Source organism: Ambystoma mexicanum, chromosome 2p (genome assembly GCF_040938575.1).
Source record: "Ambystoma mexicanum isolate Mex_15411 chromosome 2p, UKY_AmexF1_1, whole genome shotgun sequence".
Taxonomy (NCBI): Eukaryota; Metazoa; Chordata; class Amphibia; order Caudata; family Ambystomatidae; genus Ambystoma; species Ambystoma mexicanum.
The window spans coordinates 806,978,826-807,006,434 of NC_090923.1; the positions used below are offsets into that span (position 1 = coordinate 806,978,826).

Sequence of the window (27,609 nt, forward strand, 5' to 3'; positions counted from 1 at the left end):
GGCGCATCATTTAAGGTGGCAGATGCAGGAAAGTGTCACAAAAGAGGTCACCGTAGCAATAGACAACGCGCAACAAGGTCTGCATGAGGGGAGATGAGACAGCGGTTCGGTAGCGCATGCGCAGTACATGCTACGTGAATACACCAAATGTGCTATCAGGCGGTAGACCGAGCCTAACCACTCAGTTAATTCGGCCACCCGCTTCACAGAGAAAAGCGTCCGCGAAAACACACTTTCTAGTCTAATTTAGCCAAATTCACAGCAAAACTAAAATAACAATTATATATCATTTTGTTCCATCTCCTGAACATTTTGATAAAATTAGAAAAGGTCTTGTGTGGTACATGATCAACTGTGTACGGAATAGATATCAGTGCAATAAATCTTACCACTTTAGGACGTCCCTTTATTACAGCCACTTCCATCTCTTCTGCCCCCATGGGATCACTTGGTGAGCCACACTTAAAATCCATTGACTCTACTTCCGACTCCTGATTCTTTAAGCTGTTGGCAACAGTCTGGATAGCTTGCATCCACTCCTCCCTGGTTTAATCAGTAGAAAAAAAGCATTGATTAGCTGAGAAACATGGCAGCATGACAGACAGGGCACCTCAGCACCACTGCATGCAGGATTTAAAGGCAACAATTATGCATCTGCCCCATCCTACACAAAATCCTCCGGTGCTACTTTGCTGCAACAGTCTAAATCCTGTGTTGAGCTTTGGGAATCTACAGATACTCATCCTATGGGACATGTAGTATTTCCCTGAAGGTGCAGCTCTCCACCACAAAGAGGGGTCTTGAAGGACCAGTTGCTTGGGGGGAGCTGAGGGGGGGGGGGCGTCGCCTTCCACCATTTTCTTTCAAGTTGTCATTGCTGCATACCACCAGCATCATGTGCTGGGGTACTTCGAAGGTCGTTAAGATTATTCCTAGAATTTGGTCTGGTGGATGGATTTTCGAAGGCACCCTTGTTAGTGAACAGGGGACCTCCGAGAGGTTAGCCAAACCCAATCAAGGTAAGCGGGGAAAGTTGTCAAGACTTAGTCCCAGGAGAAAGTTAGTGGGCTCAAGGGTCTAAAATGAGTCCACAAAGTGAAGGACACAATAATTCAATTTCGACAGGCATGTATGAAAATACAACATTTATTATAGGCCCAAAATATTTATATAGTCAACTTTAGGTTTGTAGAAATGCATACAATAACTGACAACTAAAAGAAAGAAAACAGTAATGTAGTAGAATGAAACCACTTCACAAGAATAATACCCTAACATTATACATTCAATCACTATGATGTATGGAGCCTTGTGTCCAAAAGTCACAAAGCTTCTTCTCAGGAGAGGTGATCGATGGAGCAAGAGTTATTGTGGGGGTGGAAATGTTCAAGATATTCAACAAGTTAGACGTATGTAAAATATTAGTCCTATCTTTCATATACAAGCTTTTAGATCAGACGATCAAAAAGCGATGGAATGGAATAACCAAAGTTTATTCCAGATGACGACTGGGTGGGTCAACAGATGGGGAGGATAGGGGGTTCACTTGAGGTAGGTTTCCCCGCTGTTTGTTCTGGTGCAGGCTATCTACGGGTTGCATGTCCGAGATTTTTACCGGTTGGCTGCTGGTGCATGATGCAACCACTGGCGAAGAAGGCAATCAGGATTCACTGATGCAGGACTCGGGGAAGAGACTTTCACAGAAATTCACAGCAATGCGACTAGGGTAGACGTCTATCCAGTCGTGTTCAAAAAAGACCTTCCAGAGCAGGATCCCTTGAAGCTGAGAAGCTGAAACTGGGCAGGATGGTGACTTGTGGTACGAGCTGGCGGCCACCGAACTTCAGGCGACTATTCTGAGGTAGCACACTGGAGAGATTGTCAGTACAACGGGTGGTCCAGGGACACTGCCGAAGGAAGGCTCAGGACATCTGGATCCTCGAGAATATGTTGAGACTGGTTGGTCCCACCAGTCCAAGGGTTGAAGCATCGCTCAGGGCTTTCGGGAGTCGTCCACAGATCTTCAGTCTTCTGCTCATCTACACAGGATACTTGGTTTCAAGGCTGATCGGAAGAAATGGCTGCAGGAGTCCTGTTATCCTAAATCCTGGTGAGCAACTCCAAGCCCACCAATGATAAAGATATGCACCATTTAAACAACCAGCAGTGGTCGAATAAGGGATCATTGTGGATTTCACTCATGCCCCATGCTTAGACTTTCAGGTGCCCCAGATGTTGAGTGAGAAAAGGCAGTAAGACAGCCTAAGGACAAGCAAAAAATCTTATGGCACCAACCACATTTAGTAGCCAGATGCAGTAAATGTGAATGGACATACTAAAAATAATGCAAAAATGGTAAAAAGGTATTGACCTAGACGTCTTGCTAGAGGCGTTTGCTGGGCCGTCCTGCCCCAACCCCATGAAGCATGACTCTGTACGGAAGCAGAGTCAAAGGCCCAATCAGCGTCCGAGCGACGCGACGAGCCGAACGTGAAGATCCCCCAGTGTTTTGTTGGAGAACGACTGGCAAATTTGGCAGTCCTGGATGACATGGTGAGGATGAAGGCAGTAGAGGCAGTCAATGTCATGATCCTCTACATTCTTCAGTCCACAGCGGACACAGGTCTTGAACAGGCTTTTCCTCGTTGATTCCTGCACGAGGTAGGCCCAACTATGCAGACAAAGCTTCGCCGAAGAATACCAGCGGTGGGGCGGTCAACGATTGCTGCGCTGTTGCCGCTAAAGCCGGTCATTGACTAGACGTCGAAAAAATATCACTTTTCTGTGAAAAAGAAGTTACATTTTTTCATAGAAAAGTTGACAAGATGATTTTTGAGGACTACCTACACTAACATACGGTAAAACATCTGAAGATGGTCAACCGGGAAGGAGCGAAGTGAAGTGTTCCCAATGGCTGTGGGCAGTATCACTCAAAAATTACTAAGAGCATAAAAGTGACTGAAAGTTTTCAGTGTAAGTTTAAACAGCTCTATGTTACCGATGATTCTCAGCCTGACGATGGGGAATATTCACAGCACATGAATCTATGAAAGATCTAATGCGGGAGAACCTAACATCCCAAGTGTAAAAGACTAGGATGATACAAAAGTATCCCCAGTGCATTGTAAGATGCAGTGTGCACTGTCAAAAAGTTACCAAAAAGGTAAAGGGGAAAAAGACAAAAGGGAAACAGTTTCCCAGTAAGCACTAGTCGGAAGGGCTGAACAGTTTCCCCATGACAAAAATGAGCAAAATGCCAGGGGAGTGAAGATGAAGGTTTCACTTCTCTGTAAAAAGTCAGGACATGTTCAAAAACAAAAAGTAAAAGGTTTGGTGGTCCATAGAATACAGAGGGAAAGTTGGCTAAAAATAAATCTTTCCCAACAGTCGGCACCAGAGTGGGGGTCCATAAGTCGGTGTGTCCAGCTGCCCAGAATCCAGTCCATTGGCGCACAGAACCTTGAACTGGCCAGACCGAAGAACTTATTCCTGTAGTGACTGCTGCACCTGTGGCCACCTGTGTTTCCCCCAAAAGAACCAAGGTACAAATCCAGAAAGCCCAGCAATTTCAGCAACTCCTATGGTGGTTTCTGAGTGTATCGGAGTACAAGAGGTCAACCTGTGTTACACCCACCCTCGTTTTCGATAGTATTGTAGAGGCATAAAATCCTAGCCATATCTCTCACTTTCCTAGTCTTTAACTGTGATGTTTTGCAGCAGTATCCTTCCCCGTGTCTCCCCTAAGTGGTTGAATTGGGAGATGGTCTGTTAAAGACTTTCCTCGTACTGAACTTTTAAACACTTACAAACTTATTGTTGTCTCAAACACACACTTGTGCAACCTCCTAAAAGAGTCATAGCCCCCTGAAAAGACCTTTATTGGGACCTATCACTAAGGGCACTAGGCCCCTGCTTTTCTAGCTAGGGAAGAACTTTAAAGTTAGTGCCTAATAAAGTTTTGCACCGTGTTTGCCAATTTGTTATCCTAAACCTATTAGTTCTCAAAGTATTAATTATTTATCTGGTTCCATTTCTTTATTCACTTGCTTTGCTACAATTACAGTATCTCGAAATCCATCTTCAACTGTATTTGAAAGTGAATTGTTAGTGCTCTTAGCAAAGCACAGAGGTGAATCAATATATATATATTTCATCTGTGATTCTGTCTTTTCTGTTTTTAGACTTATTTGTCTAATTTCTGTGCTGCTGCAGTCACGATTCTGTGGGAAACAAGCCCTCTATTATCTTTTTTGATTATGTCTTTGTAGTACTTTGCTCTCTTAATCCTAGTTTGCTCCTCTGTTGCTTTCCAGATTTGCCATTCTTGTTTTGCATATTTGGTCATTTAGAGGCAGCCATTTCTCCCTTTATTTGCATTCCATCTCCCCCTAGCTTGTGTTAGGATTATGACTAGTGTTATTTCCAGCTACTGTGTATGAATTTTATTAATTTTATGGTTAGAAATGTACTTTGCAACTTTGCACATGTGTATGATGCTATTTTGGCTTTGCATATTTGCACATTTTGATGCTGCTAAGCTCTTCTTGAGCCAGGGTTGTATTTTGCAATTTTGCACACATAGATGCTGCTATCATGTCATTGCATATTTGCACATGCTTATGCTGCTATTTTTTGTCTGCACTTACACTTTACCCTAACCATTGCTTGCGTCATACTGACATATTGATGTCCAGCTATTAGTCACACGCACAAGCTGTTCCATTTCAATATGGGGTTGGGAAATGGTCGCCTTTTGTTTTGTTTTTATCGATTGTCATTCATGTATTTTTATTCTTGCATTGTGTGCAGTATTTTTACTCTACCAATTGTATGCATATTATGACCATGGGCTTTTTCCTTTTTGAACTTGCAAACTAAACTTGATTCACAGTGGAACTGTGGGTGCGCCTGGCGTGGATTTGTGGTACAGACCACACAATTTTGGGTCTTTGAACATTCTTATGCCACTGTGTCCATTTTGTGCACTATGCACTGCATGGACACTCTGACCCATCGCCGCCCCCTATTTATTGGGATTCGCCTTGGCTCCTACTGTCGGCCACTGCCGCCCCCATTCCAACATGGCTGCCAGCCTTTCCATCCCTCCATGCACGCTCACAGCTCCACTGACATAGCAATAGGACTACACCCTTCAGATATGAGTGTGCTCTGGTCCTTCTTTCCTTCACGTGATCAAGCGCTCAGTTGAGCGTGAAACGCATTGTGTGCGGGTCGTGCCTCCAGGCGTCCTGCCTCTGTCTTTGCTGCTGCTTTTCCGGCCGTGTTTTCACCTAATTTTTGTATTACCTATTAAATTTATGACCATTCCTACGTTGTGAGCTGCGCAATTTTTTCTCCACTTTGTTGCTTTTATTTTGTCCGCGGAGATTGCGGTTCCCCTTTCCTCTTTATCTTTTCGAATTATATATATATATATATATATATATATATATATATATATATATATATATATATATATATATATATATATATATATATATATATATATATATATATATATATATATATATATATATATATATATATATATAGGACATTTGTGGATGTGTGTGTGGTGTGTGTGTGTGTCTATCCGAAATGTTCAGCATACTTCCCAACATGTTACAAACCTGAAATGTGGCATGTGCCTAGGTATGCATGGTGTAGACAATGTAGAAAATATACCTTTGTCTAATTATTTTGGGGGGGCAGAAGGGGGTTACCATGCGAAGCACTGGTACAACTGCTAGTGTGCATATATTAGCAGTGAGTGTTTTAGTGTGTTACTTACCCGTGGCTTTTTATTGATCAGAAACTTGATGCCTAACTATTTTTATACGTTCTCACAAACTAGTATTATCAAGAGTACTCTGTGGGTGCTAAAATAACATGCTTCACCACGCTCGTCCCCTTTTATGTCTAAGCCCAGATAGAGTTTGGCGACACATTACTGCTCGTCAGAATAGGATGGCCTCTCAATCTGTCCACAAGGCTGATTTTGCATATCCATCTCAACACTGCTCCAGAGACTCCAGTCATGTTTTCTCCACTGATAAAATAACGACAATAACGCATCTTTTACAATGGACACAGTAGTTTGTGTTGCGTTGCAGATGTGCAAAACCTACAAAAGACTGAATAGTAGCAACTGCAACACAGATATAAGGAAATCAGAGGATGGGTAAAGCAGGGGAAATGCACAACGTAATGACATTTCACATTAGAGTAACTACTACCAGAGTGCAAAACGTAAAGTTGCAAGGTACTAGCCATGCATAACAAGTCACCCGCCACCCCAATTCTATGCATACAGCACTTCATTTCATACTCGCCAAGAGTGAATCACTAAGCAATGGCTAGAGCAAAGTTACAAACCCGTAATACTGGGTCTCCAGCACTTGACAAATGAGGCAGAACACTTTAGAATGTTAAATATTTCCTTGTGATAGATCTGCTTAATTTACTGAGACTTCCAAAATGACTTACACTAGTGGAGGTTTAGCCTAAAGCTGTCTTCCAAAAATGCACAGAATTAAGGTGTGAAAGCAATAAAGAGGCAAAGGTGGTTGCAAACGACTAAATAAGAAACCACAGGGATGCAGCAATGTCCCGGAAGGATAGCTCAGCAGCAACGTGCGCGCCTTGGAAACAAGACGACACGAAGCAACACAGGTTCGATCCCCGGGTCCGTGCTTAGAAACCTCTAGGTGTTTAAGCACGTTATAAATACGCAACTAAGACCAAAACAATTCACCAACCAAAAAAAAAATGCAAACAATTTCTGTAACAGCGCCTCGATGCCTGAGAACTGTGTGAGCGCTTTAAAAATGTAAAATAAATTTAAAAAATACTAATCATCTTGGACTTCCAGATAGTTTTAATATGTGCCATCATCCTCATAAATAAAGCATTAAGCCCAACAAATGAAATACAAATGTGGGCCAAACCTTTTCTCGACAACATATTCCAGGCAATGGCCTCACCCAGAGCTTTAGGTCCGACATGTGGTGTACCAAAAAAATAAATAAACTGACCTCGCAATCCTCTTCATCATGTCCCACTAGAGTCCCTACTAATCATTAGCAGCAGGATGTTGTCTAACACACCAGCATTCGTTAGCTATTCCCAAATGTGGAGGGGTTACATAACAGGAACATGCAAATTAGTCACTTTAAGATCCGGAATTGCTGCTTGTTAAAGGATTGACTGCCACAATAGGTTTTCTATCCAGTCAGCAAAAGAAACGTACTGATAATTTTTGGCAAACTGACCACAGATTAAATCTACTCGTTATTCTGCTCATTTTTGTACGGAGTCATATTCGACCTACAGTTCTCCTTGGGCCAACACATGAAGAAAAGCTGTTACGGCCTATAAACACTAAGCAGTCTCTTCTACTATTGAAATCACTTCAAAAGGCCTCCCCCAAAAATTAGACTTCTCTGTTCTAGGCTAATCAATGCACTTCATCTAAAACTTCATTCGCATGGGGAAGTGTTCAAGCAAACAAGAACAGAGCATAACACCACTCGGGATACTACACTGGCTCCACTCTCAGCAACCAAGGAAAAGATATTTGGGTATGCAGAACACAATCCTATACATACTAAAAAACTGAGTAAAGAAACATTTCCCATACTAGAAATGTACTTTTCCCAAAACATGTTTTTGTTGCAATCTCAATGTTCTCTAGGTCTGGTTATGTTCAGGTGGGCACACTGTTGGCTCTTGCCTCTCAGATAAATTGTCATTCCCTGATGAATTGAGCCTAGTAGAACATTCCAATAACGGCCAACTGTCTTAGCACCACCTAGCCCAAATTGGTTTGACTTCATCCCTTGCCCTGGGGACCACACTCCTTTTCAACAAATGAACACTTGACTCTATATGGCAACAGAGGTTGCCAGGTGCAGCTTTTAGCCATAGGTTTGTGTGGATAGAAAATGAAGGCGTTGCAGCAGGGATGTCATTTCACCAAAATGTCAGGGGTAGCGGAAGTGACATCACACAACCTCGGATTACATCACAGGAAGTGATGTCATTTGACACCCACCCCTAAATGGCAACACGGGAAGCGATGGAACAAAACAGGATGTGGCTTCACATATAAAGTACACTACAAAAAGAACAAGTTACTTACCAACTGGTAACGTTCTTTCGACTGGATGTACCTCCAAGGTATTCCTCATCGTTGATCTCGTCCAGCTTCTGCTGTTTTCGGAAAAAATGTTCTTGGCAGAGGGCGCCGTGTCGAGTCGATGTCCCTCGAAGGCCTCCGTCAAGGGTGATGTCATCGGGTTTACAAGTAGCACGTGCGGCGCCTGTTGGCCTCAGTTCTGTTTTTCCCTCCTGTTCATGTTGTGCTGTCAGCTTAGGCAAGCAGTAGTTAACCCAGCGAGAACAGAAGCTGCAATAGCATAGGAAATTTTACATTGGGGTAGGCTGGGAGAGCGATGAGGAATAAATTGGAGGAACATCCAGTCGAAAGAATGTTACCAGTTGGTAAGTAACTTGTTCTTCGAATGGTTTGCGTCCACCGTTTTCCTCATCTTTGATAGACTCCCAAAGCAGTATGTAGAATTTGGTGGAGGGAGTAGAATTTGAAATTGTCTGCATTTTATAAGGCCGAATACAATACCGCCTTACCAAAGGCAACATCCTGAGAGTGGGAAGCATCTAAACAGTAATGCTTTATGAATGTGTGCAGCGATGACCAAGTTGCCGCATCAGATAGATTTCATAGGTACGCCCCTTTGAAGGGCTGCAGAAGAGGCTATACCTCTGGTAGAATGAGCTCAAGCCTTCTGGCGGATCTTTGCTGGCCAATTTGTAACATTCTGAGATGCCAAGAATAATCCACCTTGATAATGTCTGTTTTGAAACAGCTTGACCCAATTTCCTTCTGGTGTATCCAATAAAGAGTTGGTCATCCACTCTTCAGTTTGGAGAGCCTATAAATATAAAAGCTTAAAGCTCTTCTAGGGTCCAACCTATGGAGCCTTTCTTCCTTTTTACCGGGATGCGGAGCGGGGGGATTAGAACACACGCAGAACAATCTTCTGATTTAGAAGAAAATCAGATACAACTTTAGGTGGGAAGGAGGGTTTTACCCTTAACACAAGCCTGTCCTTGTGGAATACAATATAGGGTGGCCTAGAGGAAAGTGACTGCAACTCGCTCACTCTACGTGCAGATGTCAATGCAATCAACAATATGGTTTTGAAGGTCAACAACCTCAAAGAACGTGTGCGCAAGGGTTCAAATAGGGCCCACATTAAAAACTTTAGAACCAGGACCCATTATACCATTTAAGGCGAGTGGGGAACACCCCTGCAAACCCTGCTCCCCTTAAATGGTGTAATGGGGTATACCTTAAACGGGTCAAACCAGAGCCTTTTTGCCGTGATTTTTTTATTCAGGCGACATTTGTGCCGCAATTTTATCACTGCATACCGACTGAGGGCAAGAAGGACTTCAGCGCTAGTCTGATTGCCCTCAGCTCCAAAAGGTTGATGTGTAGTTTGGACTCCGATGGAGACCAACAACCGCTGATTGTCAGACCGTTGGCATGAGCTCCCCACCCCGTGAGTGAGGCGTCCGTTACTAATGTAATCTACAGCCCTGGCTGCCAAAAATGTTCTCCCTTCAGAATATTGTCCTCGCAGGCCTACCACAGAAGATCCTGTGCGACCCTGCTTGGGACCTGAAGTAGGTCCGACACTTTTCCCGAGAATTGGGACCATTGTGTTCTTTAGAGCCCATTGAAGGGATCTCATTCTCAGGTGGGCTTCTGGAACCAGAAAAATGCAGGATGCCATGAGGCCCAGCAACCTCAAGAAATCGAAGACCGGAAGATACTGGGCTGTTTGGAATATGGTAACCATCTGAAGAATGTCTTGAGTCCTCGCATTGGGTGGAGGGCTCTTTCCCAAGGATGTGTCTAGTACAGCTCTGATGTACTGGAGCTGCTGGGAAGGTGTCATCTGTGACTTCTTGTAATTCAGGGAGAAGCCCAGTCTGTGAAGGGAGAGGCTGGTGACTGAGATGATCCAGAGCTTGTTCGGGAGAACGTACCCTGATCAGCCAATCGTCCACGTAGGGGTAGACATGAATCCCCCTCTCCTGAGATGCGCTGCCACCACCATCATCAGTTTGCTGAAGACCCTCGGGCTGTGGTCAACCCGAATGGTAGGACTCAAAAAGGATAGTGTGAGCCTCCAACGGCAAACCTCAGGTATTTTCTGTGCTAGAAATCGATTGGCGCATAAGCATCCCAAAGGTCCAATGACACCAACCAATCCTGTAACTGGAGGGCCTGAAGGATATGAGAAAGTGTGACCATCTTGAATTTGTCCATCCTGAGGAATTTGTTCAAGTAGCTCTAGTCCGAGATGGGTCTCAGTCCCCTCAGTCCCGTGTCCTTTTTGGGGATACAAAAATATGGAGAATATCAACCCTTGTTCCTCTCCGCAACAGGCACTGGTTCTATAGCACCTTTCTCTAGCAGGGTTGTTATTTCCTGCACAAGAAGTGTATCTGGAATCCTCAAACAGTTTCCCCGGGGAAAGTTGTGAGGCTGCGTTATAAATGGAAGGCAGTAACCTTCGGCTATTTTCTCCAGAGCCCAAGCATCTGAAGTAATGGCACGCCATTCTTCGAGATGCTGAGACAGTCACCCACCCCCCCCCACCGGTGTCCTGTGACACAAGCTCTCAAAATGGTTTTGAAACGGTTGCTGTAGCTGCTGATTGCAAGCGAGCTGGAGCTGGCTTTGCACTTTTTCGTCGTCCAGCACAAGTGTTTCTTCTTTGGCCTCTTTGACTGGACATTCATCTCGCCTTTCCAAATGATGATTTTTAACTATGGGATCGCCCCCTCCATGGTTGTCCTGAAGAACGAAAAGGCTGAGGTTGCCTAACAGTGGCCCCTAAAGATTTGGCAGCCGCCTTTAAGGTCTGCAACCTCTCATGGCTCTAGTCAGCCTTGTTGCCAAAAAGGTGAGACCCGTCAAATTGCCCGTTTAGAATGCGGGCCTGCACATTTGGTGTGAAACCAGACATCCGCAACCACGCAAACCTGCGCATAACCATGCTTGTAGCCATGGACCTGCTGTCTCTGTCTGCCGTGTCCAATCCAGATTGAAGAGATTCCTGCATGGCTTCTTTGCCATCGTTAACGATAGCCAGGAAACCTTCCCTTTCCTCCCCTTCTGGTATGTGCTCTGCCGCCATTGATATGCACTCTGATAGAGTATGAAAATTTGGCTAAGGCACATGTGGAGTTCGCCACCTTAGGTACTTCCAGCTGAAAATACCTTGCGCACCCATCCATCCACACGCTTGTCGTTCCTATCCGGAGGGATGGTAGGGTACGCCGCTTTATTAGATATAGCTGTGGCTGCCTGGACCACCAGAATCTCAGGAGTGGGGTGTTTGGACAGATAGCCGGGGTTGCTACTGGAAGGGTGGTATTTTCTCGTGAGGGATTTATTCACTGCAGGGATAGAATCCAGGGATTCCCAGTTTTTGGCCACCCCATTCTGTAAGGCCAAGTGAAAGGATAAGATTGGGTCTGTAGGTGGACCTTGGAACAGAACATCAGTAATGTCACCCTGGATGAATTGAGCTAGTGGTTTAGCCCAGCCTAGGTATTCAACTACCTTTGACATCAGGTGCTGATAGGAGGAATCAGTGTTCCCCCAGCTGCGGTCTCCCAAACTCAGTTTCAGGTGATGTGTCCACATCACTAGCATTGTGCAGTGTGTCAACCAGATCTCTCATCTTACTCTCCTCTTAGATTAAGCAATGTGGCACATTAGGAGTTCCTTACTCAAGGTCAAAGGGAACCGCCTCATCCTCAGACCGCTCTTCCTCTTCCTCCTCAAAAATCGAAGAGAGGGACTTAAGTAATCAGTTCTAGGCAAAGGAGTGTACATTTTGTCAGGAACCACCAAAGCTGTAGGCTTTGGGGGAGGCTTTGATTTTGCCCCTTTGCCAGTTTTAACTTGCTCAGAAGGCCGAGTTGAAGCCACAGTGAATTTTGGCACCCATGATTTTGGCGTCGACAAGGGTGTCGATGGAAATGGCGCCGATGGGAATGGCGCAGACGGCGTCGAGGATTCCACGGTCTTCTTCCAAGTATGTTGAGTCTTTGATGGCGTCGATGACTCATGTGACTTTCTTTCATCAGAGACATATAAGGTTCTCGATGGGTCTTTCTTCGATCATCCCGGCACAAGGACGCGTCGGTACAGCTTACAAAGAAGGCGCGGATGGAGGCTTGCCCTTCTCAACAATTTCTAGCATTTTCATACGAAATGCCTCCCACTTTGCAGATAAGAATTTTTTGTGGGGCACTTACATTTTCTGGGTGATTCGTCCGACGATGATAAAGAGAATGGTGACTGTTGGTGCTGTCTCTTCTATCGTTTCGTCAAGGACGAGTGGGGGGAGCCACTACGGGATCTTGATCTCATTTTGTCCTTTTCGTGTCAAGGAGAATGATCTCCAGACTAGACGGTCGAGGAACGATCAGTTTTAGTTTTACGGCTTACCTGCAATTTTCCCTTCCTTTCTCGCAGGGCTTTACTTGTCATTGCCTGCCATTTCGAGCAGGAATCTGTGTTGGGGGCCTCCCCCAAATACCAAAGGCGCGAGCAATGCAGATCCGTGATGGACATTTACGAATCGCATTCTCTGCCCTTTTTGAAACCCGAACTAGGTGTAGCCGGGGTTGGTGACGGAGACATGTCGGCGATGTTTTGATTGTTGAAGAACTACGTAGTAAACAAATACTAACAAGGCGCGCCAAGTCTCTGAAGCAAACACGTTTGCGGAAAAACGGAATATAGGCCAATGGGCACTGCAAGGCTACTTGTACACCCGATGACGTCACCCTCGACAGAAGCCTTCGAGGGACATCGACTCGACGCCATCAACGCACAGCGCCCTCTGCTGAGAATTTTTTTTCAGAAGGCAGTCAAAGCTGGACGAGATATCAAAGATGAGAATACGTTGGAGAACGCAATCCATTCAAAATATGTTTACGATATCACTATAATGTGATATACATTTCATACAAAAATGGATCACGATATGTATCATTAATATCAGTGTGTATAGGCCCATATTACCAAATTACTGTGACTGCAAGCAGACGGCCAAGGCCAAACGATAATGATGTGTTAATTAAATAGCACTTAAGCTCAAGCGCTTTATACAGAACAAATATGCATAAAATATCACTGAACCTGTGTTGGTAACCATTCATTGACCTCAGAAGTATGAAAGGCTGAGTTGAGGTATTTAAGAACAGACTAAATCAGTGACTCACCCCCTGAAGTCTGTCTGAATGACAGACTAGAGTGGGCAGTTTAAGACGTCCGTTAGCACCCTTTGTGACTATACCCATCCTTGTTTCACTTTAATACTCATTATCTATTCTGGGTTTGGTACAGTGACAATAGGGGCGTACCCATCAGTTATACACAATATGGCCTGTGAGTCTGTTTCTCTTTTGACTATGTCCATCTAACAGCTTTTTAGTCTTCTTTGTGTCTTTCAATTCGTTATGCCAAGCCATGCTCCACGCAGCGCTTTAAAGCGTCTTGTTGTGAACTTTATGTCCACACGTAACCACCCCGTTATACTTTACCATCCAGGTGGCCCTATACTTCAGCATGACTGAACAAGGACTGTAGCCAAGTCCAGTTGTGCCCACAACGATGTTGGGCACATGTGACTCCACTGTCAATGCTGACTTTAATGATCCCCTTTGTAGGCACTGATCGGGTATAGATACCCAACAGCTCTTCTTATCCCCTAATACAAAATGTAACAAAACATTTCCTTGAGTGGGTGTTTGCCCATGCGCTTGATGAACTAACGTTAGACATAGCTCTGAATGCTCACGTACAGACACTCTTAACAGTGGTTTTCTCTATCCGACTTCTTTTCAAGTCCCGCTCTGTTAGATATAATGTGGTTACATGGGACTTCGAATCCCAGCACACTGTGCGGTATAGACGCACCTGGGAAGTGGTTTTCGAGCCACGTGCACCTAATGAAGGGAGGTGCTTTGATTAATGACAGGTTTGCCTTTAAAAACGGCAAGAGGAAATTACGCTTTCTTTCCCTGCCGTGCATTTTTAGCAAGGACAGGTGAATGCTCCAACGTGATGGATTCCAGGACGCGGTAAAATCCAGTCGGTTTGACCTTCTCTACACTGATAGAATACGGTAAGCCTCGGTTCACGCCTGTGACCATTGCCACTCGGCTAATTTGATCATTGTCAGCGTACATAAAGAACTTTTCCTTTCGGCGTCAACAGCCACTCATTTAAACAGTGTTTAACATGGATTTATTGGTGTCGGGATATACGTGCACGCTTTTGAGCAGAGCATGATGGTTGCATCTTACCCTGTAACCTTTGTCTGAGAGAGAACCACGAAATTATTAGATCTCGTGTTTATGGCAATATCCATATAGGCGTGCTGTAAGCGAACGGGGCGTAGTATAGCTTATTTTTTATTGAGCATTGCTGCACCATAGGCACAATATGGTATGATGTTGTTGTCACTGTGGTTACCTGGGTTTTTATTAGCAGAAGGCGATTGCTAATAATTGACCACCCAATAACATTCCCAGCTGCAGTGTTGACGGGTCTGGCGAAGACACTGCTTGTAAGCAGCAACTAGGACGTTCCTTTGATACGCTGTCACTTTGTGCTGGCTGCCCCATTGGTTGAATGAACAACTAGCCCTATATTTTGCTTCGTACCCAAAGATACACCCAGGTCGGGAGGAGAGCCTTTGAAGTAATTATTCCGACTACAGTGGAACACGACAGACATGCTTGGTGAATAAATAGAAGGTAATGCCACATGGGCCATTGTTTTTGAAACCATCTCGCATTGTAGGCGGCACAGAGCTCGCGTAACATCACTGATCTTGCATCACCTACAGGCCGCTTCATTCTAATGGAAGAGTGACCCTTGCAACTGAACTTCGATTAACTGTGGGCCAGCGATACATGGGACCTATCAGTTTAGTCGCCTGATGTACACCTTCCTAGAGGGTGGCACTGAAGGTCTCATGCTTGGTAAGCTTACAGAATTAAAAATTTCAGCTTAGTTGGCCAATGCGGTTTGTTTCTTTGGCTGATTTCGGCATTTTGGGACCCATGTTCACAGGTTCATTTCACTCCTAACGTAGGCTAGATGATCATGCCTTCGACAATGAGATGTATTAAGTGATGACTAGCCACCATTAAATGTTCCTTTGCCATTGTGTTTTTAACAGAAAGGAGCTCTTCTATGTTAGAGCGCTCTAGTGGGTGTATTAAATTGGAGCACATGATAGCTCCACAGACGATGTAATTCAACAGTCTGTTAAGAGAGAGACCTCATTTATCAGTCTATCTCTTTGTTTGTTCACAGGAGTTTGGTGGAGGACACTTGAAGTTTACCACTGTAGCAGGAAATAGCGGTTTGATTGGTGATTGATTGATATTTTATTTCTATCGCGCTCGTACCCAAGTGCTTCAGAGCGCGACAAGGCAAGGAAGGGGAACAGGGGAGAACAAAACAGCGATCTTACTAGGCCCAGTGACATTGAGAATGCGCAAGTGCAGGGGGGAGGGGAAAGTGCATGGAAGGGGGAGAGGTGGAAAGTGCGAAGCAGAGGAGAAACAGATAAATAACAATAAATAAATAATAAAGGCAACAAACAGTGGTAATGCAGCCAGCAATTTGCAAGTGCTAGGTTTAAGGCTGCAGACAGGGTAGGTCTGATAAGTGCAGGAAGAAAAAGGGGGGGGCTGTATGGGTACAGATATAGACCCCAGTGCAAGGGGTGGCCCGGAGGCAGTGCGGGAGGGTAGCAGGATGAGCAGGTACCTGGGCCCATAGGACAGAGGGTGGCCAGGCGCATGGTGCCAAGAGAGAACAGATCCGCAGGGGAGAGGGGGAGCGAAGGCAGAAGAAAAGAGGAAGGTCTTGAGGTGCTTCCGGAACCGGAGATGGTTCTCAAGTTTTAGAGTGGCAGGGAGGCTGTTCCAGAGGGAGGCCCCAGCCGAAGACAGATCTACCCCCAGCTCGTTTCTTAGAAAAACGACTGTCCCTGAGGGAGTAGTCCACTGGAGTAAACTGGAAACTCACCAGAATAGCAGGAATAAGCTGCCGCTGTTGGTGCTCTTAATAAGTCCACCCCCACATGACATTATTAATATTGGGTCCGGTTGAGCGTAGCTAGAGAGTATTTTATGCCCCAATTATAACTAATTAGACCGTGTGGCGTTAAGATCATTTTCGCCATTCCTACTGACAACCTTGGCACATTTGGTTTGTAAGTGCATACCCCTGATGAATTTCCCAACTCTGTGTGTATGGAATGAGTGAGGAATGAAACATGCTGCGTTGAATGGGAGTGAAGGAGTGAGATTTAGTGGTTAATGCAGTTTTTTCATTTTTGTATGTTAGACAACTTATTTTTAGGTTGGGCTTACAAGGAGACAGTTGATTTAGACACATTACTGCTTTATTGTTCCACTAAACGGTATATTTTTCTATGGTTTTTGTACACTCCTGATCCCGGTGTACTTAAGTTGTTATAATTGTGTTTTGTTTTTTTCTTTTTTGTGCAATTTCTTATGGACTGTGCCAAAGATTTGTATGAATGAAGATGAATTATGCCATTTTGGCATTTTTAATGAGAATTTTAATGATTATTGAATGTTTAATAAAATTGATATGTGAATAATTTGTTAAATGTGCTTCTTTGTGTACCTACTCCTCACTGTGCAGTTCTCGAGTTGGCTATTAATTTTGTAGAGGTATTGGAAATTGTTTCCTCCCTCTCCTCAGGTTTTCCTTAAGTGATGTTGGACTTCTTACGCTGTGACAACATACTGTTGACCAAGTCTTTAGTTAGTTGATGATATTTAGGTGTACCTAAAATTAGGGGGTTTGTTTGGTCAAACAGTTTAATTCCCCCCTCCTCTCTTGGTATTCGGGTGTGTCTGAAACAAACCTTTAATGAGTCTAGCAATTATTGTATGGAAATCCAGAAAGACAAATTATTTGTTATTCCTATTCTTTCTTTAGGATCACTGGTCAAAGTGTTTCACTTGTGGAACCCCGTATTTTTTTTTTTTTTAAAGCGGTCTGAAAAAGAAATCCAGCCACTCCAAAAAATAAAGAGCCACATGGCGCTGGCCACAGGCCAGGAGCTTACATAAAAAAAATAATAATTATAAAAAAAAAAAAATTAAAAAAATATATATGACAATGCATTACTTACCATAAAAGCATTTCTGATGGTTGTATCTGCTTAGATTCACATGCTGTGCATAGGTTCGACATCCAGTGTTCACTGCGGAGTATTGCATTTTGTTTTTCGTAGTCGAAAAAGGGGACGTCGACAAGGCGTGTCTGTAACACTATCCCTATAGTGACGTGCGTTGTACCCATAATCCCTCATGCGTCGAGGTCCCTTTGTTTGTATTTTTCTGCCCTGAGGGAGCCTTCTAGACGTGAGTGAGTACAGAAAAGATAGAGATATAGAAAAGGATGTCTATGTTCCTTCCATCCGAGCGGGGAGGAAGGGTGGGCGCATGTGAATCTAAGCAGATACAACCATCAGAAATGCTTTTACGGTAAGTAATGCATTGTCTTCTGATGTTTGTTAATCTGCTTAGAATCACATGCTGTGCATAGACTAGCGAGCAGTACCCGGAGTTGGCGGTGGGTTATGAGAAGGAACAGTAGAGAAAAGATGTCTTAATACTGCCTGTCCCACCTGGGAGTCAGATCTAGAGTGTGCATCTAGACAGTAGTGTTTTGTAAAGGTGTGCACAGAACTCCAGGTAGCCGCTTTGCAGATGGACTCAAGGGGAACATTTGCTATGAACGCTATGGAAGCCCCAGTGCCTCGAGTGGAATGTGCTCTTGGCTTGAAGGGTAGTTCTCTCTTAGCAAGAGAGAAACAGAGAGTGATGCATTGAACAATCCATCTAGATATAGTGGACTTTGAAACTGCATCTCCTTCTCTTCCTGCTGCCACAGAGACAAAGAACTGATTAGTTTTTCTCAGTGGTCTGGTTCTTTCCATGTAGAACATGACAGCTCTGCGTACATCTAGTGTATGCAGACTTTTTTCCCCCAAGCTGGAAGGGTTTTGAAAGAACGTTGGTAGTTCTATTGACTGGTTTACATGAAATTTCGAGATGAATTTTGGTGCAAACCTTGGGTGTGTGCGTAGAACCACCTTATCCTTGTGAACTGTTACGAAAGGGTCTTGTACAGAAAGAGCCTGTAGTTCACTTACACTCCTAATGGAGGTGATAGCTATTAGGAAAGCAGTCTTAAGAGTGAGGTCTTTAAGAGTTGCCTTGTGCATGGGTTCGAAAGGAGGGCCCATGAGTATAGAAAGTACCACATTTAAGTCCCATCCGGGAGCTGGGTTAGCTATCGGAGGGTGTATTCTCTTTACCCCCTCCATGAAGGCCTTGATAACTGGTATCTTCCACCACAACACTTTAAGTTGGGAAGTGGTGTATGAGGAAAGTGCCGCTAGGTGGACTTTAATGGAATTGAACACTAGACCTGAATCCAGTAAATGGGTCAAGTACAGAACAATGTTAGTGGGAGAGCAGTCAACCGGGTTGATGCTCTTACCTCTACACCAGATGACAAATCTTTTCCACTTGCTAGAATAGCAGTGGCGAGTATTAGGTTTTCTGGCTTCCCTGAGGATGTTCATACATCTCTGCGGGAGTTGTAAATGTCCAAATTCTATGATCTCAGGAGCCAGGCTGCTAAGTTCATGGTCTGAGGGCATGGATGCAGTGTCCTGCCCTTGTCCTGTGACAGCATGTTGTACGGGCAGGGAAGTTTCACTAGGGGAAATAGGGACATCTCCATCAAGTGAGCGAACCATGGCTGCCGGGCCCACATTGGGGCCACTAGTATCATGGTAACCTGCTCCTGGTGCATCTTGTGCACCACTTTGTTGAGAAGGGGAGTCGGGGAAAGGCGTAAACAAATTTCCCTGACCATTGAATCGACAGACCGTTCCCCTTGGACTGGTTCTGGGGGGTACCTGGAGGCGTAACTTTGGCATTGTGAGTTCTCCAGAGTTGCGAACAGGTCTATTTCCGGGAATCCCCATTGCGTGAAGACGTCTAAGACGATGTCTTCGTGCAATTGCCATTTGTACTCTTCGGGCAGGGGGAAGTCTCTGCTGAGTTTGTCTGCTAGCAGATTGAGTTGCCCTGGTACATGTTGTGATAGGAGGAACATGTTGTGTTTGAGAGCCCACTTCCATATATTCTGGGACAGCTTGGACAGTCCTGGAGAGTGAGTGCCCCCTTGCTTGTTGAGGTAGTACATGGCTGTGGTGCTGTCTGTGAGGACCATCACTGTCTTTCCTTGTAGGTGTTCCTGAAAGGCTTTCAGTGCTTTGAACACCGCTAATAGTTCCAGCAGGTTTATATGCTTGGATGCTAAGCTCGGAGTCCACGCTCCGTGAGCAGTCTGATGGGCTAGGTGAGCCCCCCATCCTGTAAGGGATGCGTCCGTGGTTATAGTGGCTTCCACTGCGGGTGTGGCAAAAGTTTTCCCTAATAACAGGTTTTCTTTTGTCCACCACCGTAGCGAGAGAACCAAGGCCTGCGAGACCACCACTAGATCGTCCCATTGTCCGCTGGCCTGACACCACTGGCTGTTGAGCCACTCTGCCACTGCCAGTACTTTCGTGAATACCCTTGGTGCAGATGCTATGCCGAAGGGTAGCACTCTGAACTGGTAGTGTTTGCCCTCTATCATGAACCTGAGGTATCTTCTGTGCACTGGCAACATTAAAATATGAAAGTATGCATCTTTCATGTCCAGTGTTGTCATGTAATCTCCCTGTGATAGCAGTGGGATCACTTCCTGTAATGTCACCATACAAAACTTTTGGGGTTTGACAAACTTGTTCGCTGGGCGCAGATCTAATACAGGGCGCATGGTTAGATCCTTTTTGGGTACAAGGAAGTACACTGAATAAATACCTTCCATTACCTGAGATAGAGGCACAACCTCTATGGCTCCTTTTTCCAGCAGTTAGTCCACTTCTTGGAGAAGGATGGCGAGGTGTTCTGGTGTCATGCGGCGTCCCCTCGGGGGTCTGTATGTTGGGGGAACTGTTGAACTCTATACAGTAGCAGCGGGCTACGGTGGAAAGTACCCAGCGGTCTGATGTTATTCCCTCCCATGCTGGAAGAAAGGATGTTAACCGGCCCCCGACCGGCGTTGCATGGGAGGGGACGCGAATCTTCGCGTCACTTGGTGGTGTTGTTGGCTTGGGAGCCTCTGGGGGTGGAACCCCGGCCTCTTCCCTTGCTACGGTGTTGACCCCTGTGATTGAACTGGCCGCTATTACCCTGGTAGTTGCTGGCAGAATTCTGTTGTTGGTTTTGTTGCTGACATTGTCCACGAAAAAAGCGCTTATTACCAAATCCCTGCCTGTTAGGGGGTTTTGAAATTTGGTCTAAGGTCTTTATTGTATCAAATTCTTTCTTCGCGTTCTCCAGCGCGCCATCCACTGCTCTCCCAAAAAGGTTGGACTCCTCTATGGGTTTATTAATAATTGACGCTTGTGTTTCCGCCTTAAATCCGGAATTGCGAAGCCAGACGTGACGCTTCAGTAAAATTCCTTGTACCAAAGTGCGGCCAGCTGTCTCTGCTGCATCGAGGGTATTCTTGACGATGCTTTGATTGACCAGAGGGCCCTCGCTAACTGAAGCCAGTAAACGAGTCCTTAGGGGTTCAGGAGCAGAGAATGCTGCAGAGGTGGTGATTCTCTTGGCTAGGGCATACAGCTTCTTCCCCTCTTTATCTGGGGGTGCCTCGCTAGTAGATAGTGGGACTCCTGCCCTTTTCCTGGTGTTGGTCACGACCAGGGAGTCCGGGATTGAGTGACCCTTAATATATAATGGGTCTGATTGAGAGGGAGAGAACAGTTTCTCAATCCTCGGATTGACCCCTCTCACCAATGCACGAGTGGAAAGAGAAGGTGTAATACGTCTCTTAACGGAGGCGAGGATGGGTATAATCTGGCTAGTGGGGGGGTTTTCTTTGATAATCCTCTCCACAAAATCGGTGTCTGGGGTGACCTCCCCAGTTTAGATTTCGAAATGTGCTGCTGCCTTCTTCAGCAGTGCATTGAAGGTGGGTTGATCATCGACAGGCGAAGGGTTCCTGACTGGTGTAGTTTCAGTAGACCTGATGACTATACTGCTACTGCCTGTGTCAGTCGACGTAGCCGGTGACTGCCAGGGATTTGGGTCGCCCTCGTCTGTGTCTTCCTGGAATCCCTCCTCACATAGGTTAGTTTCCTCGTGAAAACCTTCCTCTTCTTGTTGGTCCTCAACATAGGTGAACTCATCTTCCCCCTGGAAGAAGGTGTCTTCCTCAGTGGGATTGTAAGAGTATATGTCCTCCTGTATGGGGTTATAAAACTTCTGGTATTTAGCCCTTGGACTCTCCAGGGGTGCCTCCCTTGGTCTCTTGGGTGCCCTGTCTTCTGGGATGGACAAGAACCGGTCTAGTTTGTCCATACAGGTCTGGAACCTTTTAAAGGTCCACTGAGGTCGGCCAGGACGGTCTGGGAAAGAAAAAGGAGTTTCTTCCTCCTGTAATTGTCTGGTTCTGTCCCATAACGCCGAAGAAAGAGAGCCTTCGCCTTCTGAGTAGCCTTCTTGCTGGCTAGGGCCTTCTGTCGGCGTCGGGAAGTGGCCTGATCTGTTTTCCGGCGCTTTCGGCATATCTTTGGCCTTGTGTGCGGTTTTCGGCGTTTCACTCGCCGTACGTCTCTGGCTGTCCTTAGATGCTATGCGCACAAGGCTTTCGGCGATCATTCTCTCTTCCGAGGGATCGGTCGCCGTCGCGCTATGTAACGTCGAGCCTTTGCTCATCGAGTCCTTGGTGGCAACGTGAGCGCTCTTGCGATGCGCGTCGCGGGAGGTTTTGGTGTTAGCGCCCTTATTCTTAGAGTGCCCAGTCGCCTGTCGTGGAAGCGATGGCGGGGAGGGATGACGACCCTTACGGTCGGCGGAAGACGCCGGTGGGCCCGGCGTCCCGGTTGGCGCTATGGCTGCCTTCGTCTTCGACGAATGTGTGCCGGTGGGTATGTGCTTTGGTGTTTTTCCTTGTGCGTCCTTGTCGCCGGGGTGTTCATCCCCATAAACTGGGCGTGAGCCGGGCTTGTCGGGGCCGGGGACGGACGACGACGAGGTGCGTGAACGCTCCTTTGAGAGGTCTACAGCCTCTGTTACGGGGGGTCGTGTAGTCACTGTCCTCGTCACACTCGGCGGCGGCGGCAGCGGGCGAGGAGTCGGGCCTAGACATGGCATAGGCCGTCCACCTTTTGACCCTGCGGTCTTTTAGAGTTTTGGGCTTTAGTAATTTACAGGCCGCACAGCCGTCCTCCTAGTGATCGAGGGGTAAGCAACGGTTGCACCGTTTGTGCTTATCCTTCCAGGTATATTTACCCTTGCAAAGCGGGCAAAACCTAAATGGCGTCCTCTCCATAGCTGAGGGTAATAAGTGTGACTACGACCTCGAAAGAGAGGGAGGGGAAAGAGAAAGGCATTCTTAAAGAGAAGAAAGAAAGACCACAAAACCCCACTCTCCCTACTGTGTATGGCCGGCAAGGCCAGGCCACGTGTTCGGCAGCGCCGAAGGATCCCCTCCGCTTGTCCTTCCGTCGAAGATCTTGCTCGGCGGAGAAACGGCTCTGCGTCGAGGGAGGGATCTACGTTATTGATATTAATAACAAACGACCAAAGGTCGAAGAAACTATTTGGCAATGTCTCTCGAGGAGCTCCGCATAAAGGCGACCAGTAGCTGGGCGGAAAAAAACAATCTGAGGGACCTCTACGCGTGAGGGATTGTGGGTACAACGCACGTCAATATAGGGATAGTGTTAGACACGCCTTGTCGACGTCCCCTTTTCGACTACGAAAAACAAAATGCAATACTCCGCAGTGACCACTGGATGTCGGACCTATGCACAGCATGTGATTCTAAGCAGATTAACAAACATCAGAAATATATATATCTCACCATAATCGTATTTCTGATACTTGTATCTGCTTAGATTCACATGCTATGCATAGGCCGACATCTAGTGGAAGCTGCAGAGTATTAGTTGTTGTTTTTGAAATTCGACCAAGGGGACGTCGACAGGCCATGCCAGTAATACTATCCCCTAGCGTGATGTCTACTGTACCCATGGTCCTTCATGTGTCGAGGTCCCTCAGATTGTTTTGTTCTGACATGAGATAGCATCAAGTGTAAATTAGAAGTTACTCACCGTAGTGACTAACGTACTCTTAGTCCATAGTCCCCTTTCCTCCATACTGCATGGGCGTCCCTCACGAGGGACGGGAGAAGGAACCTTTTTCCCCAGAAAATAATAATCTCCTCTAAATTTAGAGGCGTGGCCCGGGGAGCATGCGCTGCCCTGACTCTGTCCTCCGGCGCCACACCTCAGTCCCCAAAGACGCGTCGACAATAGATTTGCCATTGCCTAATGACACCAGATTATTAGGCGGGAGGATGGGTGGACGTATGGAGGAAAGGGGGCTATGGACTAAGAGTATGTTAGTCACTACGGTGAGTAACTTATAATTACTCTTACATCCCGTCCCCTTTCCTCCATACTGCATGGGCGATTACAACTGAATGTAGCCCCAGGGTGGAGAGGAGCCCCTCCTTAAGCAAACAGGTTCCGGAGAACCGCCTGTGAAAGCCGCATCCGATCTGGAGCCGGCATCCAAACAGTAATGCTTGAAGAAAGCCGATGGAGTGGCCCATGTGGCAGCCCTGCTTATGACCTGCCAGCGGACATGACGCTGAAAGGCAATGGCTGTTGCCTTGGCCCTGACCGTGTGGGCATTAATGTTCGCCGGAGGGGGTCTATGCTGGCCCTCGTACGCTTCCTTGATAGCCAAGACCATCCAGCGGGAGATGGAGGCTTTGGAGGCCTGATAGCCTGGCGCCTCCAAAAGTGATGAATAGGGCATCTGACTTGCAGAAGCCCTTGGTCATGTCCAGGTAGAATTTCAGGGCACGGCTGACATTCAGGCAGTGAAGAACTCCGAGGCTCGTCCTTCGGGTCCGCAAAGAATGTAGGAAGGACAATCTCCTCGTTTTAGTGAAAGGCTGATGGCACTTTAGGTAGAAATGACAGATGGGTCCGCATGACCACCTTATTATCCCTGTGAAAGGTGGTGTATGGCTCTGAGGCGCCTAGGGCTTGGATCTTGCAGACCCTGCGCGCCGATGTGAGGCCGACTAGGAGGACCGTCTTGATGGTGACCAGCCCGATGTCCGCGGACGCCATAGGCTCAAATGGCTTGTGTGGGAGGGCAAGACTAGGTTCAAACCCCCCACAGGGTCTGGCTTCCTGATGGGCGGGTAGAGTCTAGCGAGTCCACCCAAATGTCTCTTGACGATCGGGTTGGAGGAGGAGAAGAGGACCCCCCCCTCCTCCAAATTTCTGTAGGTCCCAATGGCTGAAAGGTATGTGCGGCAGGTGTCCACCTGCAAGCCAAAGTTGGCGAGGTGCGCTGAGAATGACAGCACATCGTCCAATGAACAGGCCAGCGGGTCGATATCCTTGGAGTGCGCCCCGTGGCAGAACCCGATCCATTTACTTTTATACTGGGCTCTGGTAGCCTTGTTCCTAGCCAACTATGATTTTCAGATTGGATTGCGATAGGTTGAGGTGCCTGCGCGTCACTGGCTCAGGAACCATGCTGTGAGGGCCAGCTTCTGGGGGGTGGGGTGGACGACCCTGCCCCCCCCCTGCTGTGCCAGAAGATGTGCTGGGCCCATCGGGAGGTTGATTGGAGGGATCGCCGAGAGACTGAGCAGCTCCGAGAACCATGGCTTGGCTGGCCACCACAGAGCTATCAGAATGAGGTTGAGCTGGTGAGACTCCTTGAACTTGCAAAACACTCTGAATCAGTGGAGTGAGCAAGAAGGCGTATGCTGACATGCCGTTCCACTGGATCCATAAGGCGTCGCCCAGGGAGCCTAGGCCCTGCCCCTGCCAGGAGGCGAACTGGGAGCACTTCTTGTGTCCACGGCCCATTCCCACATGTTGATCGCCAGTCTGCACAGGGAAGGGGACCCCGTCCCCCTTGCTGGTTGATGTAGTACATACTGGTCGAGTTGTCTGTCTGGGTGAGGACAACCCTTCCCTTGAGACGTGGGAGGAAGGCTCGGAGCGCTAACCAGATGGCGTTCAGTTCCAGCCAATTGATGTAGTATTCTTGTTCTTGACGGGTCCACGTGCCGCGGTTCTCCAACCCTCTAGGGAGGAGTCTGTGGTAATCGTCACCTGTGGGACGAGGGTCCTGAAGGGCTTGCCCGTCCGCAGGTTGCAGTCCCTGGACCACCATTTGAGGTCCGGGTGGAGATGGGGATCTTGATAATTTCAGCCGGAGGCCCCTCTCCTGGTTCCACGACTCTGCGAAGTGGAGCTGAATCCTCCTCATGAGTCTTGTATGGGGGACGGCGAACAGTACCACTGCAAAAAGGGCCAGTAGATGCTGGTACCGCTTTGGCTGAGAAAGTGGGACGTAGCCCCCCTGATGGCTGCGATCTTGTCCTCCGAGGGGAAGACCCTCTCGGAGCATGTGTCCCAGAAGAGGCCCAGGAAGGTCAAGGACTGTGTGGGTTGCAGCTGTGACTTCTTGAGATCAAGCGAAAAGCACAGGTCGTGTAGCGTGTTCATCAGTGCATGGGAGGAGTGGTGAACTGCTTCTTGAGATGTTGCCCTGACGAGCCAGTCGTCTAGGTAGGGGTATATATGGAGGCCCTGAGCCCGGAGGAGGGCTGCAACCACATTCATGAGTCTGGTAAAGACCCTGGGGGCCGAGTTGATGCCAAAAGGGAGGACCTTGTACTGAAAATGGCAGCCCATGATCCTGAACCAGACGAAAGAACGATGGCGTTGCCAAATCGGGACGTGCAAATAGGCGTCCTTCAGATCCAGGGAGCACACCCAGTCTCCCCTGCATAATGTCTCTGAAATAAAAGCTGGCGTCATCATCTTGAATCTCTGAAGAGGTAAGGAGAGTTTGAGGATGGAACAAGTTACTTACCTGTAACTGTTGTTCTCCAGCATGGGTCTGGCATGGATTCACATGCTCATGAATATTTGTTGTCAGGCTGGGAATCCTCAGTAAAGAAAAAAATCGTATCAGTTTTGTTTCTGATCTGTCTTTCTTAGAAGTAACCAATCACTGATCTCTAGGTCATACTGCCCCCAGGCAATGACTGCCCTCTCCCTATGCCCCTCCCCTGGCAGCCATACTCAGATTTGGTAGCACGTAAAGTGGCAGTATGACCAAGTGAAGAGCCGCAGAGGGGAAGGAGGGAGGGTTCGCATGTGAATCCATGCCAGACCCATGCTGGAGAACAACAGTTACAGGTAAGTAACTTGTTCCTTCTCCAGCATGGGGTCTGGCATGGATTCACAAGCTCATGAATATAAGAATACATAGCAGTAGAAACATGCACAACCACGGGAGGTGGCAACAGGCTCAACATTAAGCAATACAACAACTCAACATTAAGCATCTCTTACCTCCTCACCAGGCTGAGCTTAAGCGAACAGGTTGCGCAGCACTGCTTGGCCGACCCTGGACTCCTCCATGGAGTCCCGATCGACGCAGTAGAATCTTGTGAAGGTGTGCGTCGACCTCCACATAGCAGCCCTGGAGATGTCCAGCAGGGGCACACCAGACAGGAACGCCATGGTAGCAGCGCTCGCTCTGGTCAAATGGGCTCTCGGACGGCCTGGCAGCCAAACGGTGACAGTGCATGATGCAGCCAGAGAGCCATCTGGAAATGGAAGCCTTCGAGAGAGCCTTCCCTTGATTGACAGGTCCAAAGTTCACAAACAGCTGTGATGTCTTCCGAAAACTCTTTGTGCGGTCCACGTAGAACTTCAGCGCTCTAGCCACATCCAGGGAGTGCAAAGTCCTCTCGGCCGGAGACGAAGGCGACGGGAAGAAAACTGGCAACACCAAGGGCTCGTTGAGGTAGAAGTGCGACGGCACCTTGGGCATAAAGGAGGGGTGCGTCCTCAGCACCACCCTCGTGTCGTGAAAATTCAAGTATGGCGGCTTGCAAGATAGGGCCTGGATCTCTCCCAATCGTCGTGTGGAGGTGATGGCCACGAGAAATGCTGTCTTCCACGACAGGAACTTCAACGGCACCGAATGCATAGGCTCGAATGGGCCCTCCCCCCCCATGAGCCTGGTCAGCACCATGTTGAGTTCCCACACCGGGGCAGGGGCCTTCACCGGTGGGAACGATCGGAATAGTCCCTTCATAAATTCCTTCACCAGGCGATGAGACCACAAGGACGCCCGTCCTGTAGTTCTGGTGTATCGGGAGATGGTAGCCAGATGTATTTTGATGGAGGCGTGAGCTAGTCCAGCTTTGGCCAGCGACAGTAGGTACGGCAATACTTGAGGGGCTGTAATCCACAGAGGGTTAATCTTCTGTGCACGGCACCAGACGGAGAACCTCTTCCACTTATGTCCATAGCA

At 47.1% G+C, this 27,609-nt stretch overlaps 1 protein-coding gene across 1 annotated transcript in view; it reads right to left on the reverse strand.

Annotated features, from left to right (window-relative positions):
- Window positions 1–27,609, reverse strand: part of AKT2 (AKT serine/threonine kinase 2) — a 1,087,541-nt gene that overhangs the window by 672,530 nt on the left and 387,402 nt on the right. Inside the window, exon 5 of the mRNA XM_069644479.1 lies at window positions 390–543. Within this exon, the coding sequence (XP_069500580.1) occupies window positions 390–543 (154 nt within the window). The remainder of the gene's footprint in view (window positions 1–389; window positions 544–27,609) is intronic.